Raw genomic sequence first — 23,367 nt, 5'->3', positions numbered from 1 at the left:
ATAACAATTCGTAAAAGACTGGCTCGTTTTCCGGCTTCTGAATTGCAATAATTGCTAAAAGAATAGCTAAAAATCTACAAAGCCGTTATACTCCAAAGCTCTTTTTGATTCCATTTACTACAAGCTTCCAATTCGTCTCCGATACCAACGCCATTAAACGAAAATCGAGCAACCACGATATAACTCTCGGATGAACAGCAGAGAAATCGTGATATCAATCCCTACCATGTTCTTCCTTTAAAAATTGTGACCACTAACCTCGATATCGACTCATCGAACCATATTAAAAACAACATTTCATGGTTACTATGATGGTCCCTAGAAGCGGCTTTCCAATGGATTTCTGTTCCATGACTCGATATTTCCATAAGTCGATGGTCCCTTCAATATCGACTCATGGAGGTTTCACTGTATCTGAATTATTATACCAAATAACCCTTACTTTTCAGATGGTTTGATATTATGCCAATTGTCCGTTATGCCAAATGACCCAGACCCGTCACAATTTGATCCATAACATGAAAATTGATCCATAATAGGGGTTTCATAGATTGCTAGAATTTTTAATTTTTATGAAATCCAAATTGAATATTACACTCAAAATAGTTTACTTATTGAAGTTCCAATTTAAAGCGATTCGATTCGTGCTTTAGAAATAATGTTTTATGTTTTCTATGTTGTTTTATTGAATTTTATAGGTTGTGCTCAACACTAAATTGATCCGTAACTGTGGGGTCATGGTATAAGGAAAATAATGTCTTTCGTTTTTTCTGTATCATCTTGGACAAAAAATGTTGTTATTGTCTTAGGTCTTTGTCATAGGTCTTTGTCATAGGTCTTTGTCAAAATTTCCTTTACATAATTCAATAAACGTCCAACCACTTCTGGTTTAAAAATATATGGATGGCATGTACATTAGAGTGGTTCAAAAAATCGTTTTTACTCCACACCGTTCATTTTATTCTAGATCATTTTCTGTGTGTTCTCCCAAAATTTGAGCTCATTCAGATCAAAACTGAGACTGCACAAGCTCTTCAAAATTTATATTGAAATACCTATAGGAAAAGCAAGCAATTCATTCAATCGGTCATAGTGTTTGCCTATGTGCTCTTGGGGATTAGGGCTACGTTGATACTGTTAAATGCATTTGTCATCTACAACTTTGCCGAAGACCGTTTTTAAATCGGACGCCCCAGTAATTAGTTATTGATTTATGTATGAGTTGTAAAACATTGGCCCAAATATTAAGGCTGTTCTGCAGGCATCACTGTAGATATGCAGTAAAACATAGTAGCCATGATTTGTGCGTGCTATCTTTCGCCTCTTTCGCGCCAGATGCAGCAATGTTGCCTGTTCAGAAGTTAAATGAGCACTGTTGAAAAACACAGCGTAACAAAAATGACATTTTTGCGTGTCTCAAGGATCAAATTATGTGTCTCTAGTAGATTTGGGGTTGCTGAATCTGGTGCCATTTTTAGAAATGTTAGCTACAGGTCGCCAAAGTTGTATAAAACACTGGTTTTATTCATGTTTACCGTGAAAGCACCATATTTGACGCGGTTAACAAAATTTTGTAATCAAACGTGAATAATAAAATAAAAATAAGACCAATTTTGTTCATATTTTACACCATAACAGTTAAACCATTATAGAATATGAGAAAAATGAGAAAGAAGTTCATATGGGTTTATTTACTCATGGGACGAACATTTTTCGTATCGCACTCTGTGTTCCTAACTTGACGCACCGTTTTCACAGTGTGCCTAATTTGACGCATTATGTTCCTATTATGGCGCATTTTAAAAACTCCGGGAAATTAACAAAAACAACTTTATATTTAAGTATCCAGATAATTACATGTCACTAAAATTTAAATAACGAGCTTTGCCCTTTTCGGACCAGCTTTAGACTTTGCTTTGAGTCGTAATGCTGAGGCTGCTTTCTTGACATCTCTGGCTGCTTTCTTCTCTGCACGTATTTGTTCTTCTTGCTTTTTGTCTAACTCTATCTTCTGGAACCACGCTCTGTACTCATCGCTTGTGGCGACAGCAGGAGGACGAGGTCGTTTGCGATCTTTCGGGGGCTTAGGAGTAGCTTTGGGCAAAGCGAAGGCAACGCTAAACAAATTTTGCTTCATTCCTGCCAGGGAAAAGCTAGACAAGGCTTGTGATGGAGATTTTGGATCTTCTGTCGAATTTTGGTTGACCGGTTGTTGTCTCATGATTTTGATATTGGCTGGATTTTTTGGAATGCCTGTTACAGTTTCTTCATTCAAATTTCCGTTCACAAGACTTTCTTCCACGTTTTCAGCAGTTCCCGTTAGTTCAGTGATGTTCCCTGTTTGCTGCGTAGTTGTATCCCAAGAGCTTCCGACAGTATCCTTCCACTGGAGCATGTTAATCCGATCTTCTGTAAATTCAAATAGTGAAAGATAAAATATAATTTTATTTCATTATTCTACAGCGCACTTACCCTCGACGTCATTTGTTTCAAATCCATGGAACTCATCGGGATCGTCTGCTGGGAGATTTAAGTTCGCTTTCTTCTTAATGTCCTGCCATGTATAGAGCAAATTGGTGTCTCCTACAGGACCCGGCCAAATGGAATCAGATCAGTAGCGCAACCAGGATTTGGCTCTAGGGGGGGTTTTAGACGGTAAAAAGGGAGTCAAAGTAGAATAATTTGTATATGTTAACATTTACGAAGGACGCAACAACATTTACAAATTGCAGTTTCTCTAGTTCGCTCTAGGCATGCCTTATTGTATGAACTTACACCTCTGTTAGTTAAAGAAAGTCTATTGTACCTGGTATAATTTTACAAAATTTTCCAAAATACGCCTGTGGTGAATGAAGGAAAAAAATTCCACAAGAAATTTTATTTTTATAAAAATTAGCATAGATTTTTCTTTTTAGATATGAATGGTTAAAAAAAGTTCATATGAAGTTTAAACATTCCATAACGATTTAAATCTTTATCCATTGTGGTTTTCTTGATAGTTCCAAAACTGTACCTTCACTTATAGTTTTATTTAGATGCACATATTTAAGAATAACAGCGTTAAATCACTCTTCGCCTATTTTATTCCTTATAAACGTTTTCAAGTTTTTCAACGATGAACGATCTTTGAAGCATTCCCAGCTTGTAGACAAATATATCGACATTGATTTTTCATTATAATTTATCTGCATTCAGCGATTTCTCTTCGTCCTTGCTCTCCTTGCATTATTTCAGAAAACTGATTCCCTTTTCATAGCATGTTTTCGTGCTGTAGGATAAGAAATTACTAAATCTTACTGCATTGACAAGAAATTCAGATTTTTTGTTTAATTTGGCGAAGTTTTAATCGAAAGAAAGGATTGATGAAGAGAAATCGCACATGTCAGTTAAGCCCTTTAAAAGTAACAGTATCGATTTGTGATTTTTAGCTTACGAACCGAATTGTCAGAGGGGATGAGCTTTTCTAGAACTAGGATTTTTCCGTAATCATTGAACCCAAAAGAAATGCTTCTTCAACAATTCACGTGCTGTGAAGGTCGTAAAATTTGCCTAAATGCTGCATCAACTATAAGATTGTTGAAGCTTCGGAATCAATTGTTGAGAATTCCAAAATATCTATTAGTATGTTTGAAAAACATCTCGTCAAAAGCCTGCACTATATTTATCAGTAAAAGTGAGAAAATTAGGTTTTTATGAAACTCTTTTGGGGTGTATTAATAAGAAAGTCACAATTCAGAAAAATATAACAGTCAATACAACCTACTGTTGCAGTGCTTGTAGGATCCAGTATGGTCAGTCATATAAATATTTCTGCTCTGGGGGGGGGGGGATTGGGGGGTGGTATTTGACCCCCGAAACCTCAGATTGATGCTTTTCAAACATTTTTAATTGACCAACTTTGAGACAAGATTCCAGATATTGCAGACAATTTTGAGCTTCCGGGTTGGGCTTCAGTAATGTCACGGCTGTCCTGTTCACCAGGTTCAACAGCTTCACGCGTGTCTTTGGCAGTAGGGTCAAATGGTCCAAAATGCCACTTTAAGGATTTGTGTCGTTTTCTCCTAATGAGATCCACATTTTAACGCCATTCGAAGTCCTAACAGTAACTTTACAATATTTCCTTGCTACCATCATGAAAACATTTCCCAAATTTGAGTTTTTTAACGGGTATAAAACGTGTAGAAAAGTTGGTTAAGAAATGGGGGTGGTTCAAAATGACCAAATGGATGGGGTAAAATGCCATTTAGTATGGAGAATTAGTAGTTAGCAACCATGTTTCTCCATGAGTTTGCTCTGTGGAATGGAAACGCTTATTCCTTAATAAAATCATCGGAAAACCTTATTGTTTAGGCAAAAAAGAGAAAAATGTTGAATTTCACCGAAAAATTAAGGAGAAATCTATGAGTTTTGCGGCGGCAACTCTTGGGTAAACATATTTTAACATCGTTTGGCAAAGAATACAAATTGAAACGTGCTAGGAATGATTTAATGAGGTGGGCCATTTTACCCCATCAGTGCGTCTTGGACCATGTTCCCCTACTTGAAGTTTGTCCTTTCAACAAAATGCCATAGTTGACCGCATTTGGATTCCACACTTCCGAAACCCGTTCATGATTACAGTTTTCATGTTGTTGATGTCATCGACTGCTTTTTTCAAGAGCGGTGCAATTTCATGTTTCGGCAATGTTTGGCCAGCATGAAAAGTTCGATATTCAATCAAACGTTCATTCCAATGGACTTTCAATGGCCTAAAAAAAGCCACGTCCAAAGGCTGGAGTACATGAGTGGCATTAGGGTACAACGAAATCAGAGTAATCTGATGTGAACGGCAGAATAAGCCATTTTACGAAGCAGGTCAAATGACAGGAGACCTGGGATTTTTCAATCATCGTCGTCAGTTATGGCGATGATGATGGTTGATGACTGTGCGCATTTCAAGCGTAGCTTTTCACACAGGCGAAAACTTAAATGGAGAAAAAATATTAAAATATTTCTGATCACAAAAATGCCTTTTTATGTGAAATATAGGTGAAAAAGAGGTAGCTGATACAATAACTAGGTGTAAAGTTGCAGTAACAAACATTTTTGGATCTCTTTTTTGTCATTTTCTTCATGTCCTCGTTTGGTAAGATGAGGCGTTGTTAAAAATCACGCTGGATTTAATCCCAGGTCTCCTGTCAATTGACGCCGTTTCGGCGATCAGCTGTTCCGAAACGTCTCGTAAAATGGCTTATTCAATGGTCTCGTAGGACACATGCGAGGTGTGACCATCAACAAATATCACTATTGGGAGTGGTATTTTTGCCTCTTCTACCCAAGGAACGAATACCTTCTTTAGATAATCCAAGAAAGTTTCTCGCGTCATCCATCCTGACTGGTTCCGTCCAACCGACCAGCCTGAGGGTGCATTTTGCGCGATCACTGCCGGGAGTCGTTGTTTATAGGGGAAAAGAACCATCGGCGGAGCAAGAGTACCGGCGGCGTTAGCTGCAAACAGGGCCGTATAGCTTTCTTTTTCTGAGTTTCCATTATATGTATGAACATACTTTTCACCAGTTTTGGCGAAAACGTGTTCTTTGGTCGGAACCATCCGTACTGCTGACTCGTCCATATTGAATATGCACTCAGGCTTCTCCAGAATCTGCCGTAATTGTTGTTTGTCAATGAAAGAACCGACTTCATTGAACCAGTTCCGGATTGGTTTTTCCGCGACTGTCGTACGTTGTTTAGAGAGAGCACTTGGGACGCGACGCGAGATTTCAGGATGACGCCGGAGGAACAATTTTAGCCATTTACGTCCTGGAATCCCAGCTGTAAACGGGTTAGATTTACCGGAAATACGAAGAAAGTAACCAACAGATGTTTGTAGCCGCTGAGCATTGACCGGAAACCCCGATTGGGCAGCCAAGCATATTCATTCAATTATTGACTTCTCCTCCTCCTTCGATAGCACGGACGGCTATCCCGGTTAGCGCAATTTTTGTAGTTTGAGCTTCCGGCGAACGGTAGGCTCCGGAACACCAAACGAAGCGGCAGATTTTCGGATGGATACACCTCTACGTGCCATGTCCACGGCATTTGCGAGTTCAGTCTTCGAATAAGTTACATACTTTGTTTTTGGTTCCATTTTTGCCTGTAAATAATTAGGAACACAGTGAGCCTAATTTGACGCAAAACATTTTTGCTCAAAACATTGTCAAAATGCACAAAAAACGTTTTGTAATGCATCAGAACACTAGTAATACTTACAAATTAGATATTGATGTTGTCTTCACAAAAAAATCTTTTTACCACGAGAATTCAGGAGAAATATTTGACTGCTTCCTTAGCAGACATGTTAAGACTGGCGAAAAATGACGCATTTGACGGATGGAGTTTTGCTTTTATTTTTGTTTATGCTTGTGTACGAACAAAAGCTACCTGTTTTGATATTTAGTATGTTACATTAGTGTAAACAAATAGTTATAGGTATAGTTTTTCATAATAATTAAAGTAAATATAGTTTTAATGGTGAAAATGTTGAAAAGTGCGTCAAGTTTGGACCCGCGTCAAATGTAGTACATACACGGTACCGTAAAACGGGGTAACTTTGATAATGCGGGTAACTTTGATAGTGCGAGACCCCCAACATAGTAAACGAATTATCGAAGTTTCTGTCAATCAGTTAAGGAAAACGAATGCAAAAGTAAAGAGTATTAGTATGACACTTCATGTCAAAGCTATTTTCGTTGAAATCAAGTGCATTTGAGGATTTTTATGCAAATATTAAAAATTTACAAGATTTTAGCATTTTTGCAACGCTAACAAACAATCTGTTCTACGACCACTATTTGATAAAGTCATAATAAGTTCGTCACTTACCCATGACAGCCTAGTTATAGTAGAACATGAATTCGGTCTCAAATCTCTTAGCGAAAACCATTTTTAGAAACTGGGACCATTTTTGTAATCTAAGTCAGAAATTTCCATATAGCGTTAAACGCCTAGAGGTATGCAACGCCCTATAAATGTTCCGTGATTCATTCAATCTTGTTCGATTTATACTCCATTATCAAAGTTACCCCAAAACAGAAAACCGACTTTCGATTATATGAAAAATTATATATCCATTCAGAATAAATCTTTTGGCAATCTATCAAGTGCAATCGATAGCTAGGATGTCAGTACTTGTTTTAAAAATATAAAATATAATTCTTTGATACAGAATGCATAAATATTGAAGTTTTCTTCGAAAATACTATCAAAGTTATCCCGTTTTACGGTACATGAAATTTAAAGTACAATTTATCAAAATATTTTGTAATCTAATCCACCAAACATGCAAAATAGAACTTGAATTTTCATTTCAGACATAATTTGATTGAAATTGCGCGATTAAATTTGGATTAAACCGATTTTTTCAACATGCAAGTAGGGTTGTCGCAAAATCTCAATTAATCGATTAGTTGGTAATCGATTACAGCCCAAGAATACCGATTACTGATAACGATTAATCGACTAGTATTTTTCGATTAATCGAATTAATCGACATTTTTTCTGTACATATGAGTTCTTACTGCTATAAGGTATACCGGAGTAGGCTAAAACGGGTGGGGCAAAATGAAATACTAAGTTTTAAACATGATGACAATAAGTGTTAGCAGGCTTTTCGTTCCTTAAAGTTGGTTTCATTTGTTAGCTCAATGTTTCTGTAGTAAAATTTTAAATTATTACAAAATTTTACATTTAATGTAACCCCAGCCGTTTCAACTTGCCCGAAATTTTATTGAAAAACAGTTTTAAAAATAGCTCCTAATAGATAAATTCTTGTGAATTCGGATAGATATGCACGATAAAATTCTTTAAAATTAAATAGAACTTATCCAATTCTCGAAGCATGAAGCTGAGGTTCATGGCTTAATAAATTGTTTCTTCAAGTTATTTTTTTTAAATCAAGATGAATTTTAGTATGTTATTAGTATACAATTTCGTTGAACCAATGGCCTACACTTATAATTCTGAAGCTTATCTTTTCCTTTCCCATTTTTCATGATTTCCATTATGGAAATGAAAAAAAAAAACTAACATATAACTGACCCATTTATGCAGAACATACATGAACGAGCCTTGTAGAAAATTTTTGCTTTCCTTACCCCTGGATAATACTTAGATCGAACGTCCATTGAAATTTGTGATATTTTTAATCATGGTAAATTGTAGAGAATACCTTAAAGAATTTGTTAAACAATTCGTATTTATCAGAACCACTAAAAATATTTACGGAATTGTTACAAAATTCTAAAGATATTTTGAAATGAGTTTCTGCACGATTTTCGAATGAACTTTTAATTTATTTTTCAAGAAATTTTAATATCTAATATTTTAATACCGATATTCGATTTTCTCAGGTAAGCTCTGTTTAGGTTACTTTGCCTACTTTTGTCGAATGTTACAAATATGCAGTTATGGGCAGTTATTTATTTATTTATTTATTTATTTAACCAAAATTTTGAAAGAGGGAAAAACCCCTTTGAGTGATTTCCTTTCGAAATATTTTTCAAAGAGGCACAAAACCTCTTTATCTTTTCATATAACGTTATAACAGAAAAATTAAAACTAATTACCCTAATTACCGTATGAGCCGGTAAAAATTAACCAAGTTATGGCAGTTAGGACTGGAACTTTTAAGTTCTTTCCTGAAAAAAGACACCAAACTGGAACCAGAAAAAAACAATAACAGGGCTGGTAGCAAGTCACTTTTTAGTGACTTGGTCACTTTTTTCAACCTGGTCACTAAAAAGTCACTATTTCCAACAAAAAGTCGAAAATTGGTCACTAAAGTCACTATTTTCGTGATCTAACGGTATTGAAATTTAAGGCTGGGTTATTTTTTCAACACAAGCAGCACGTAGCCACTGCAACGGAAAATATAAAAAAATAAGAGAAAGGTTTTGGAGAATATGCTGGATTTGGGCTGGATTTTGTAGTCAGAACTTTTTAAATAGTTTTTGCGAATACCAGAGCCAATATCTGGCTAATATGTGACTATAGAAGGAATATTTAAACTATTATTTGAAAGATGCTCATTAAAATTCCTCCCGGAGATACGGGTTGTAATAACAAACAAAAAATCAAAGAGTTTGATAAAAACTCGTCCAGGACTTCAAAAGCGAGTTCTAATATTGATAGGAATCACTTCATCTTATGTCAACTGTTTCTATACAAAATGGGTCGTAAAACAGCTAAACGTGAGATTATAAGTCGTCACTAAGTGATACGATTGTTGCCAATAATTCCAGGGCGGCCACTGGACCGCGGAAAAAGACGGGAAACCGGAAATTTGAGATGGTCACCGGAACAATAATTTTAAACAGACATCTCCAAGCACTAAACCTACAAACCACCAAAATAAGTTGTAGAAAGTTGTTATGGTTGATGATATTGCCACTTACGAAAACCTGATCCAAATGAATATTTGTATTTGTATTTTTTACTTCATCTGACAACTAGTGGTCTTAATGAATAAATTAATAATTACTACAATAATGGAGCATTGAATATTTGACAAATTTCTTGGGAGATCCACGGAAATCTTGAACAGATTAAATCAGAAGTACTGGCGGATTTCTGAGATGATACTGATTTCTGATGAAGCCTTGTCTGTATTACCTATTAGTTATTCATTGAACTATGACAAAGTTCTAATGAGGCCCCTGACGAGATTGTCTATAGATTTCTTCAGATATACAGTGTATTTTTCCAATCATTCTCAACAAATTTCATGTAAAATTGTTCATGAATTCATGGAAAAATCTTTTTAAGTAAATAAAAAGCGAGGTCCTTTAGTTAATCTTAACCAGATTTTTGTTAAGTTTTTGACGCAATTCTTAGCCAAGTTTATGATAGATTGCTTGTAAGATGCAATTTTAAATTTATGTCAAAAATTTAACCAGCTTAAAAAGATTCAACGTAAGTTTCACCAGATCAAGAATTTGTCCAGGAATCAGTCATGGTCTATGGCTAACGCATAATTTCGAAGGCAATCTAAGAAGGTTTTTTTTAATTAAACTTTGCATTTTTTTGGGAAAATCAGTATAAATTACACAGAGCGAAAATTTGTTCATATAATTACAAAATCTCTCTGAAATTCCAATGACCTCAATGGGGTGGACGGGCTTTTACACGCAAAGAGAAAATTTTAATATCAAATATATTCTGTATCATTACAACAATATATCTTTATTATTTGCTGGCATATAATTGCCTTTCATTGTTTCAATAACAACTCTTAATTTAATCCAAAAATAAAAATTGTTGAATTTGACAGCTGTGTAAAACAGGGGGCAACAATTTTTTTTTGCAAATTTTTGCTTTGAAATAAAATCTTTTATTTTTAAATCAAATTACACTGTTTTTTGATGTGACAATGATCTTGTTTGAAATTAAAACACTTTTTTGTTGGTCTTAGTCCCTTTATTTTTGCTTTGTTTTTTTTAGGAAATAAACAATAAACAACGATAATCGCTTCGAAACGTCTACTTTACCTTTATTTTGTGAAAGTAGAAGTATCGGTACGTGCACCAAAATCCCTTCAACTGAAGAATGTTCTTTATCTGCTTCGCGACTAAGTGACGGGATAAAATAACCAGCTCGTGTAAGAGTTGGCTGCAATACTGGAGAATGCATTAGTGGAATTAAAATTTTAGAAAAGATGGATCATACTTACCAAAAATAATTCTGAATGTGGTTTTGATTACTCCAAAACTGGCAATCTATGATTATTCCAATACAAAAATCTATGACCTGAACTTCTCGCACGAACAGTTTAACCACGCCATGTACTTCACCATAATTTCATGTATCGGAGATATCCGCTTTTTCACCGTTTCTACTAAGCAAAAAAAATGGCGGAACAGTTTTATGTTACATGGATAATTATAACAATCAATGTACATGTAAATTGAAACAAATAAACTTTCATTTGACGTAAAGTTTTTGTTTTGTTGTTTCAAAAATAAATCTAGTTAAAAATTAACCCAGTAAATCCAACAATATTGTTGCTTAATTTTGATAAAAATGATTGTTGTTTCAACACATTTTTTATTACAACAAATTGAACAAGTTTATTAAGAATAACAAAGTTATTTATTGTTTCGAATAGCTGGTATTTCTCTGTGTGTAGACATTATTCATTCATATTCAGTTCACAGTATTAATCAAAAATAATTTAATTTATAATCTCAAGTCTTCCGATTTTGACTATTTTGTATAAAAAAAACTAAAATTTCAAGTTTTTTTTTAGTTTTTTGGGCATCCGGGAATTGAAAAACTCTCTAACTATTGCATTGCCCATATTCGCATGACATTTTATGCGACCAAACAGTAAGCTACAATCATGATCATAACAGACTAGTTTATACGCTGAACTATCCGAACAAACACTAGACAAACCGTATGAATGCTCGCATAAGGTGGTGTATGTACTAACAAGCGACATTTTTTTTTTCAAAAAGTCTGCCAAAGATTCCCCTAGGCATTTTGTGTCAGAGGTTTCTTAAACTCTATACGAGCATCCATGAAGAAATATTGAAATCGCTATAACTTTTTTGTTTCTCTATATATTTGCACCACCACAAGTTCTCAAAAATCTCTTCTATTTTAATAATCTGTAGTTGTTTTGATCATTGGTCATCTGGATCCGGAGATATTCCAAAATTTTTTGGTGGACGAACGCATTAATAGCTCAAGTTACAGATTTTTCTCATGTTGGGTTGTTGGCTTTTCAAAACTATACTTTGACGAGAGTCTGTTGTAAAAAAATAAAACAAAACGGTACAACCGTTTTTTGAGTAATAAGCTTTTATGTTTTTGGTACAACTGCGGCCGTAACGAGATCTTGAAAACTTAAAAAAACATCATATTGTAGTTTTGGACTTCTCGAAGGGAACTCAACCGATTTGAATGATTTTTTCAGTGAAGCTCTTTATTACCTGACACTGTATAGCCCGCATTTTTGTTTTTATAAATCGACTAAAAACAAAATAGTAGCCTAAGAAATTTTATATGAGAAGTGTCGGTCCCTCAAGGAATACCGGATTATATTCAAAACTAGATGACCAATGGTCAATACCAACACAAAATCCAAAAATAGAAAAGTTTGTTGAGAATATGTGAAAAAAGGTGCAAAAATATCGAGAACCAAAAAAGTTATCGCAATTTGAATATTGTTTTTTGGTGATAAGATGAAGCTGCCGGTGGAGGAATTAAGAATTATACTTGGATTTATTCGAGTCGTTTCTGTTTTGCTGCTACAATTTTTCTTCTTCGGATTTTACTATGAATTTCATTTGGGGTTCCTCTAAAAATTCCTGCAAGTATTTAAATAATTCATCCAAGGTTTCCTTTATAAATGGCTCTAGTACAACTTTTAGGAATTGCTTATGGGTCTCCTTCTGAAATTTCTTAAGAGATGACTGCAAGTATTTTGTTTGAAATTCCTCTAGGGATTCCTTCAAGATTTTTTTTTAGAAATTTGTTTAGGGATTTCTCCAGCCATTGCTTCAAAAACATCACTTGGCTCCTCCGAAACATTTTCCTGTGGTTCTATCAAGAGTTCCTCCAGGAATTTCTTCTGAGTTTCAAAAAAAAATCTTTTTGAGGTTCTTGAAGAATTTCTCAAAAAAAATCCAATGATTTTCCCTTATAAATTTATCCAGTGATTCCTCTACGACTTATTCTAGGAATTGTTCCAGATTTTTTTCAAGGGATTCTACCGGTTTTTTACAGTCATTTCTCCTAAAATCGGCCAGAATTTCCTCATGTTTTGTATTTCAGAAATCCCTTATTTGTTTTTACAAGATTTCCATGAAGTCTACCGATAATTTCTCAACAAATTCATCCTGAAATTCCTTCCAGAGTTTCTTTGATAAAAAACAACAAGTATTATTCCTGAAATTCGTAACAAGTATTAAAACTTATCTATTATTGATGCATCTGAAAACACATCTGACAATTTTCCTGAGTTTTCTTCAAAAATTTCCTCCAGATTGTTTCCTGGAATTCTTTCAGGAAATACTCCAAAAATTTCTCCAAGAAATCCGAGGAAAAGTTTTTATTAAATACCCTGGTTGAAATCGCTGAAGAAACCTCTTAGTAACGTCTGGAGATTTCTGAATTCTCGCTAGAATCCTTATAGGATTTTTTGGGGGAAGCCCTTGAACAATTCCTAGAAAAATCGGGAGGAATCTGTGGACGACTCCTGGTGAAATTCTTGGGTCATTTTCTGTAAGGATTCTTAAGGCAAATACTGCAGGTGCACATAGAGGACATTGTGTACCGTTTCATGAGGGTTTTCTTGTAGTGTCTTGCATAGGAATCCTAGATGGAAGTGATAGAGACATATTTTGGAATGTTTTTGGGAAACGCTAGAGATTATTTCGACAGTTTTTTTTTTGTGATTATGGGCTTCGTGGCCGTGCGGTTAGTGTCGTCAGGCAATGAGTGCATCGTGCCATGGGCTGTGGGTTCGATTCCCGCTGCAGCCATTGAAACTTTTCGTGAGGAATGTTTCTCGGCTGTACCATTGGAGCATGGCTTGTCCGTTGTCTAGCGTTAAGTTACAGTCTGTGCAGCTAAATGGCTGAAGACGGTGTCCGTGTCTTTTATTTATGTTTTTTAAATGCCTGGAGAAATAGCCTCGAAAATAATGCCTGAAGGAGTCTTGAAATGAATTTCGAGACAATCTCTACCAACTTCTTGAATAAATTCCAAGAATCTTCAGAAGAAATGTCTGGACGAATCGCGAAATAATTTGGGAAGGAATCCATGATGTAATTTCTAAAGCAATTCCTGAAAAAATGAAGGAATCTCATATTTGAGCTTCATGTTGAATTCCTAGAGACATCTACATGGATTACACAGCTATAAATATTCCTAGAGATCTCTTTGGAAAAATCTTCGCAATGTGATTCCTGGAGCAATTTTTGGATATATCTGTGGAAAAATCTGTACAAGTTCATTAATCTATGAATTCCTGGATAAATTAACGGGAGAATCACTCTGGAAATTTTTCATCCGATATTTCTGGAGCAATTTCTGTAGCCCTATCTGTACCCGACCAGAAGGAAAAAACAAGATTATAACAGATTGTGTTCCCCTGATATGATTTTTTTTATATCACCAGTTGTTATAAAACATGTACCGTTAGTAGTTAAAACAACAAAAATTCTAACAAAATTTGCACCAAACCAAACTAAGATATAACAAACCCTGTTATAATAATAACAACATTATTACAGAATGTGTTACAAGGATGTTACAAAATAACAAAATTATTACAAACTATGTTACTGTATATGACATCGGATCCCGACCAGAACCACATAACAAGATAATAACACATTCCTATCAGCAGCAGTTAAAAATAACAGAAGTTGATATAATTTTGTTATCAAAATGGCTTTGTTCTCAACTTGTTATATTTTTTGTAACACATTTATAACAAGATTTGTTATATTTTTGACATCGCATTTATAAGTTTGTTGCAAATACCATCCGATGTCATATACAGTAACATAGTTTGTAATAATTTTGTTATTTTGTAACATCCTTGTAACACATTCTGTAATAATGTTGTTATTATTATAACAGGGTTTGTTATATCTTAGTTTGGTTTGGTGCAAATTTTGTTAGAATTTTTGTTATTTTAACTACTAACGGTACATGTTTTATAACAACTGGTGATATAAAAAAAATCATATCAGGGGAACACAATCTGTTATAATCTTGTTTTTTCCTTCTGGTCGGGATGGTATTTGCAACAAACTTATAAATGCGATGTCAAAAATATAACAAATCTTGTTGTAAATGTGTTACAAAAAATATAACAAGTTGAGAACAAAGCCATTTTGATAACAAAATTATATCAACTTCTGTTATTTTTAACTGCTGCTGATAGGAATGTGTTATTATCTTGTTATGTGGTTCTGGTCGGGTACCGATTCCATGATTCTAGTTATTGATCGCAGGTTTTACGTTTTTTTACTTTTGTATAAAAATAATATAAATTTCGTTCTATCTTCGTGTTTTGTCATAAAATGAAGAATTCGGATATAACCTATTTAATATTTGCTATGGTATGACGTCCTTCTGAGTGTGGATAAAAATCATAGATTTTGAGCTGATGAATGATGGTACAACATGATGTTCAGAAAATGTCCACACAAAGACCTACCAGAATCGATATCACATGGCCAAAATCAATCGTCCATGACTTGATGCTCTCGTGAATCAGAATAAAAACGCTTATGAAATTCTGATCATAGGTGTATACCACTTCCTTGTGTACAGCATGATCAAATTTACAAAAACTGTTCAGAACTCTATTCTAATTTTTGGGAGCGTTTAAAAGCATTGTAGCGCCGCTCACTGAAAGATTTTTGCAGCATGGATATGATCGCTTTCCAAAGTTAGTTTTCTTAAGTAAGGAAATATCAGAATATTTTTTTTTTTAGTGCCAATGTCTAAAAATTACCCCGATGCACAATGAAAGCAAAAAAATAGATTTTTTGATAAATTCATTGTAAACATTCGTTTAAAAATGTGAGAAAATCTCAAAAGATATTTTAGGAAAATCAAGAAAACACTGAATGTGGAAGTAGGAATCTTTCCAAAGGTGAATAAAGGAAATTGAGCAGAATATTTTACTCTTCACCCTGTAAAGTGTAAAAAATGGAAACGGTAGTAAAAATTTGTGGCGTATGCAATGACATAATGACCCATGGCCATTTAATTGATAGACAATATACTACTGTGAATCGCAAGTGAGTCCCATTCAAACGAATACTAAAAACAGTTCAGGAAATTGACACATGTTTGGATATTAACGAAACTTTTACATTTTGCTTATCATGAGGTCACATTTCATTATAGGACTATTCGACTTGGTATTTTTTTTACAAATTTTACCGAACAAATTATGCAGTCTCGTTAGTGTATCTGATAGGTCATATGAATATATGTTCAACACTTGTATAAACTAAAATTGGACAAAAAATCAGATGGGACTGCCTTGCGATTCACGGCAGTATGGGACTGACTGTGTTTATCGATTTCGCACCGATGATCTTGGAAAACTGGTTTGCTGGTTTGCTACTGGCAAGAAAAGGAATCGCCTATCTCGATGCGAGGAGAATTTCTTCCCAGAAATGACCAGGAAATTACATTTCTTTGATCGCAGTACGCAGTTGAGAAGAAATGTCATTCCAAATGGGACTCTTTGTAGGAAATTTCTTGACCCATTCAGTAAAGAAATTTCTTTACTTTTCTTGAGTGAAACAGCATTCTAAGCTTTACACAACACAGTGTTTTACAGGAAAACATCTCCGTAGTTCGAATTGGACATTTTATTTTGGAAAAATCGTCGAATAATCGAAGTCAATTAATCGATTATCTCGATTATTAAGTGAGCCAGTTATCGATGAAAAATTAATCGATTAGTGAGTCGATTAATCGATTAATCGAAATAATCGATTAATTTGCGACAACCCTACATGCAAGCTTCATACAAAATTCTTCGTTTCTTCTATATGGCAAAATACCGTTTTGTCTCAAATTCCGAACAGACTCATATTCCGAACACTCGGTTTTTGTATGGCGACTTGGTTGAAATGTTTCGCTGAAATATGTCATAAAATTACTACGAAATGGCTGTCAATTGCAATTCAATTTTAACGTCTTCAAATCTATTTTATAACTCTGAAGTAGGGGTGTTTCTCTAGTTCAAGACCAGTACGACTAACTCAGATAAATTTATTTGCGAAATTATTCATTTGAACACGATTTATTCGTGCTGTTCGGAATTTGAGTCAAGGTGTTCGGAATATGAGACAGAATGATCACAGTGTTCGGCATTTGAATCAAAATGTTGTTCCATACTTTAACGTAAAAACAATAGTGAACAAGTTTAAATAAATATTTTTTTTCGGTATACGCAACCGCTAAGGGTTAGACTTTGTGAAGAAATTTAAATTTTCACAAATATCAACTAATTTATGCCTATCAGATGCATTTGAAGTCAGTGCTGACCTTAAGTGTTCGGAATATGATTAAAAACGGTACAAAAATTCTCTAAACCATTAAACAATAACTTTTCCGCATCGAAAGTATTACAAACTTTGATGATAAATATGGTTATACACATAAAGTTTGAGTTCTGTGGCAAATTAAGCCAATATATTACCTTACAAGCTGGCAAAGCTGGCCAATACATTACCTTACAAGCTGGCAAACTTGCATGCAAGTTGGCTGAAATAGTCATTTTTTTGCATTTTCAACAGTCAATTAAACTAGACGTGCTATGATATTTCTGAAAACGGCAATGGATTCAGCAATCCTTAATTAAGTGAATAGCGGAATTTTGGTGCTGGAGATAAAAACGTGTTCCGCAGTAAAATTTGTGACTGGATACAAATCAATAACTAATTACTGAGACGTCCGATTTGAAAACGGCCTTCGGCAAAGTTGTAACTGATGAATGTATCTCACAGTATCAACGTAGCACGAACACTATGACCGATTGAATGAATTGCTTGCTTTTCCCATAGTAATTCCTATATCAACTTTGAAGGGCTTGTGCAATCTCAGTTTTGATCTGAATGAGCTCAAATTTTGGAAGGACACTCAAAATTTGATCTAGAATTGAATGAGCGGTGTGCTTAGCTTAGCTTAGCTTAGCTTAGACTGACTACACATGTCAATGGTTGCTATTCCGTGATTGACCGAAGTCAGTGAAAATGCACAAAGAATCAACTAGAAGTTCGGCTGGGATTGGCCATAATCTTCTTCAGTGTGCATAATTCAGTGCCTCTATTTATACAGGGTCAATAACGGCGCCGGCCACGTCCTTGCAGTCAGGTGGGATTGGGGGAAGGAATGTTAGTGTGTAACCTTTGCTATTTGGAGACCGTGTTTGCCTCTGCATCTCCTCAAAGGTAACTGGGAGGGATGTTTGTTAATGGGAAGGATCGTTGGGTCACAGGATTCACTTTGATAAGCGATTAGACCATGATAAATAATGATTTGTGAGATATATACATGCTTTTTGTAAATATAATATTTTCATTTGATATGAACAATTTCTATGTAGTGGAAAATTATGCCGACACTTGAGGTGACGAACCATTCAAAGTTTGTTGAACAAATACCTAAATGTAACATTCCTACAGCTGTCAGGACGAAAGCATGTGTTATTATATTTTACTTATTTGAAAAGAAACAAAAAACTTGATTGGTTGGAACATCATAGAACACTCTTATTCTTATGCCGACACTTACAGTGGCGAACCATCCAAAGTTTGTTGAATAAAGTGAACTTTTCGCAAGTCTACACTTGTAGTGTCGAACCATTCAAAGTTTTTTTTTTAATTACAAAAATAAAGGTAAAAAGGGGTGTTCTGAAAATAAAAAAAAATGTGAAACATAAATAATTCATGAATCAGAGTTTGTGTCGACACTCACAGTGACGAACAATTCATAGTTTGTTGAAAATTCATATTTACGTCCCACAATTGTAACGATTAAATGTGCAGTCATACATATTTTATAGATTAGAAATAGTAGCATGAAACGAGCTCACCAATTGATCCTTTATCCTTCACTGTGCAGCCACAATCCACTCTCAGCCTCACTCGTTTGCTCGGCTATATAAAAGCACTCAGAAAAAAATAGGCGCGCGATCCGAAAAGGAAAAAAAAAAACTTGGCTTTCTTGACGCACTGCCCAGCAGCAAGCGTCAAGGTCAAAGGATCAAAAAGAACTAACCGATCACGCCACTTTTTCACTTACTAGACCGACGCGCGACATGTTTGATCCTGCCCTCGTCGCTGGCGCCCGTAGGAGCAAGCGTCAAGGTCGAAAGATCAGACAGAACTCTCTAGAATTGAATGAGCGGTGTGGAGCAAAAACGATTTTTTGAACCACTCTAATGTACATGCATGTATCCCACCAAATCTTATTGAACAAAATCGCTTAAAAGTGATCAACTTCGCCCCATTTCACGATACTAATTGATTTCATCATTATGAATTATGAAAAACGATTCACTTAGTTTTATGTGCTCTGTACATCGATTCGTCCGATTAATCGAACGAAAACATCGATTCAAAATCGCCCAATGCTCCATTGAGTTTCGAAGAACTTGAAACAAATTCGAATTTGATGAAACTTATAAGTACAATATTTTCCAGAATATATTGCTATGTTCATCATACTAACTAACATACTAAGCCCGGACCACGTTCACAGGGTTCGACGGCGCCAAAGTAGAGGATGCACCTTACTACCAGGTCCGTCCGACTCGGGCTCAGATTGGGTACCACTTCTAGTACTGCATTTGGTCCCTCGGTAGTGCAAAAGGTGCCCAAGTCTGACATCGCAGTACACTTTTCACGGCATTCTAGATTACCTTAAGAGCCATAGAATTTTGGGCAACTACAAGGGAAATAGAGGTCTTTATTTTGTCTTTGTTACTACAGTCGCCTCTCCACATCTCGATATCGAAGGGACCACGGCATAAACATTAACAAGGCAGGCTCTTTACTGATGTAAATATCAAGTTTGATTGTAAACATGTGACGTCACTCCTATCGTACTATATAACTTCCGGACCACTACACGCAGCGAACTGGACTATCGAATTTCATACATTTTGCCTTATGAAAGGTGGAACGAATATTGCAATACGAACGCTTTATGTATCGTTTTAGCATCACACCTCGTCAAGGCGTCGATAGGCGCGTGATGTACGCTCGGGCCTATCGATCGCAAGGTTCTTGGTTCGATTCCAGGTTGCCGCGAAAACGTTTTTTATTTTCAAATTCTGGTTTCATAAGGCAAATTTATGAATTTCAATCCGATTTCTTGTGGCGAATTTTCATAAGGGGTTCCTATGTTTATCGATAGTCCATTTGCCTGAGTGTAGATCATTTTTTTCGAAAATTTGTTCGAGGTGGATAAGAATGACGTCGTCAAGTAGCTGTCAGTTTTCGGAATATATCACCTTCTTAATTTTGTCCACCGTGGAAGGGACCATAGGGATAGATCGAGACAAAGAACAAATTTTTAATGAACACTAGATTGAAAACCACTCCGATTGAAAACCACAAACAGACGTCATTTCGTGTTTGCAAATTATTTTGATACTGGGCATATCGACATACGGAGAGAAACTCGGGAATGAAAAACACATCGAGATAGGAAGATATCGAGATAAGGAGGATATCGAGATGTGGAGAGTGAAAATGTATGCAGATTGAAGGGACCGAAAAAATCATCGACAAAGGAAGAGATATCGAGATGTAGAACATCGAGATATGGAGAGTCGACGATATTCGTCTGTGTAACATAGGGGTAGTCCATTAATTACGTAAGAGGTTATGGGGGGAGGGGGGGTTTGAGATTTCTTACGCGCCATACAAATTATTTGTAATTTTCATATAAAAAATCTTACCATGGGGGGAGGGGGGGTCGAAAAACCGCCAAAATTGTCTTATGTAATTAATGGATCGCCCCATATCACCTTCCCAATACTTTGGCACACCTCTAACGGTTCATGAAAAATTGTCGAAACAACCCTTCATTACTGTAATGTATTCCAAACTCACAGTTACAAATAGATACTTCAAAATATGGGATATGGAAGTTGCTCAAACGATTATAGAGGCATAAAATGGTTTGAATAACTTGAGGGCAATATTGATGTTATTCAATAAATTTTATCTATTGCTTTGTTCTGTATTTGTAATCAAATTTACATTCTTCCAGCCTGAGAAACGATCTCCCCCCGTAAAGGTGAAAACAGAGGCTCCGGCACAAACTCAGCAGTTACCAACAGTCCAACAATCGCAACAGCAGCAACAGCCAATGCAACAACAACAGCAGCACCAAATCCAACAAGTACAACTACCCACCCAACAACAGCCGCAGCAAGCCCAACCTCAACCCCAAATGCCTCCGGTGTCGCTTCAGTCCCAGCAGATCTTCACCATTCCGGCAGCCCAGCTCCAGAACGCTCTCTCCGGCAAGGGTCCCATCATTCAGCAGCTGCAGATTGCGATGCCCACCAGCATGGCCACGGCCACCAGTCACAGCACCCTACAAACCGTGTCGGCCTCGGCCCTAGCAGGACTAGGCGTCGGAGGGGCCACCGTAACCGGCGGTGCCAACAGCGGAGGAACCAAAACGGCCATAATCAAATCGGCAGACGGAAGTTCGGCCACCGTGTACACTCTGCCGTCGAACTTCATCATCGATGGGACGCAATTTCTGGGCGCCATTCAGCAGCAGCAGCAGCAGTCCAGGGAACTGATGGGAAGCATCGGGAACATAAAGATCGAACAGATTACCTAGGGGCGGAGGGTGATGTGGGTGAATCAGCATTCCAGTTAGAGCATGATGTTAATTGTACAGGAAGATTGATGAGTTCTGTTGTCAAGATTTTATTTGTTCCAGTGCACGTTGCCATAAATTATTGATTTCTTTGAGGTTTTTTTAGGAATATTGTAACACAGGAATAATTAATGTATCTATGTAAGAATCATCCTAGTTGTTTTAAGTGTTTTATATGTTTTTGCATCTCAATTTATGACCAATGACTCTCTTTTAATATATCTAGAATTGTATACTTATGAGTCTAGGACATATGAATTCAAGTCAGTTGTTTCACAGCAAACGATATCCAGTTTCTACGGTATAGTATTGTAGATAGTCTTAGATAACTTATTGCAAACATCAACTTATGTTCGATTTTTCTCATCCACACAATTATTGAAAATTGACTGCTTCATGGCCATTGTAAGATTTAATATCTTTTCTTTACGATTTCGTTGTATTTGAATTGTTGTTCAAAACGAGTCCGCTGCATGGTCAAAGATTAACAAAGGCAAAAACTATATTATTATTACCAAAATGCGAGAGATCAACAAATGAATGAGTCTAGGTTCGCCTTTCTTAAGAATAAAGAAAACCACTTTGACATTCATCCGTGGCCAGTAGTTTGTGCTATAGTATAGTAGTAACTTTGCTTGTACATAATGCCATATGTTTCGTCATTTGAGAATAAGCCACTGAAGTTTAAGTAACTGTGTAACATAGGATTTCCTTAACAATCGATGTCGGAGCTAGTTGATAAGTGTACAAATCCCACGAAACGGTGGATTAAAATATATCACCCAGTGTCAAAGCAGAAATCTTACCCTGTTTTTTTATATATCACAGCCACTGAAAAAATCCTAAAAGTTTTGTAATAAGAATATGAAAACTATGGGGGAGTGGCGTAGTTGTCTTACTTGCAGATTGTAAGTGTATGATCGTCAAGTACTCATCGTTTTATTGTTAGTAAAGTCAGTGCGCATCGTACCTTCACTGTGCGTACACGAATTCTCTCTGCTCTTGGAAATTTTCTTAAAACTACCTAAAGCAATAAAACAGTACTTTTCAGTGCTAAAATTAAAAACGGTACTTTTCAGTGCTACTAAAACCAGGGCAGGCAATCGTCAGATTCGTCACAGTGCGATGACGAAATAGAAAAAGACATCGTCATCCAGTACAATAACTCTGGCAGGTCGTCGTCTCGTCATCGACGAAAGAATGCACGACGAACGTCAATCCAAAATCGTCAACGAACCACTTTGACTTCATTCCGTTCGCTTCCCTCTCTCAAACGAAGGAGGCTTTTATTGTATATTCGCTTGCTATGCACAAAACGGCGAATGCCATCCCAGAATTGCTTGTATTGGCAATTAAACCCGTTTTCCTCAAGCTTCAGCAATAGCTCTGTTGGTAAGCGCGTGACGGTGACGATTCAGAGCTCGTTTGTTCAACTCCGGACACGTTTTGTTTTTGTTTTTGTTTCATTTTTTTTTTTTTTTCAAAAAAGGCTCATAATCTATCGACGCCACTGTTCATATTTTTAGTCGGCTCAGAGCTCCCGAACGAAGATTCGACCATAACGAAGGAGGCTTCTTTGTTCGTCATGACGCCGAGCCTTTGTGGCGGACAACTGCAGCAAATCGTCATCCAACGCTGGTTGAGTGACGATGACGATTCTTTTTCCATTTGACGGTGACGATTGCCTGCCCTGACTAAAACAGTACATTCCAGTACTATTTTTTCTACTATTGATTCCTTTACGATCCTTGTTTGGACCCGTGCCTTCGATTTTTCGTTGGACCCGTTGGCGAAAGCTAGCGGTGGTAATCCTTCTTGACGAATTTCACGCCAACTCGACACGCGATTGACAGCACCCCTTCAGAATTCAATGAAACTTTCTGGGTGTGAAGACTATGTGAAACTAAGATACTTTACATACTTTGTTTTTTCAAAATCGATCTA

General features: G+C 36.1%; 1 protein-coding gene across 3 annotated transcripts in view; it reads left to right on the top strand.

Moving 5' to 3' along the window:
• Positions 1 to 22,223, top strand: part of LOC5574228 (chromatin modification-related protein eaf-1) — a 47,671-nt gene extending 25,448 nt beyond the window's left edge. For all 3 annotated transcript variants that reach the window (XM_021841868.1, XM_021841865.1, XM_021841866.1), the window contains exon 6: positions 20,800 to 22,223. In XM_021841868.1, coding sequence (XP_021697560.1) covers positions 20,800 to 21,384 — 585 coding nt within the window. In that variant the 3' untranslated portion in view covers positions 21,385 to 22,223. The remainder of the gene's footprint in view (positions 1 to 20,799) is intronic.
• The last annotated feature ends 1,144 nt before the right edge of the window (positions 22,224 to 23,367 follow it).

This window comes from Aedes aegypti, chromosome 2, assembly GCF_002204515.2.
Source record: "Aedes aegypti strain LVP_AGWG chromosome 2, AaegL5.0 Primary Assembly, whole genome shotgun sequence".
In the NCBI taxonomy this organism is placed as follows: Eukaryota; Metazoa; Arthropoda; class Insecta; order Diptera; family Culicidae; genus Aedes; species Aedes aegypti.
The sequence above is the reverse complement of the archived record's forward strand: the minus strand, read 5'-3'. Positions and strand labels throughout refer to the sequence as shown.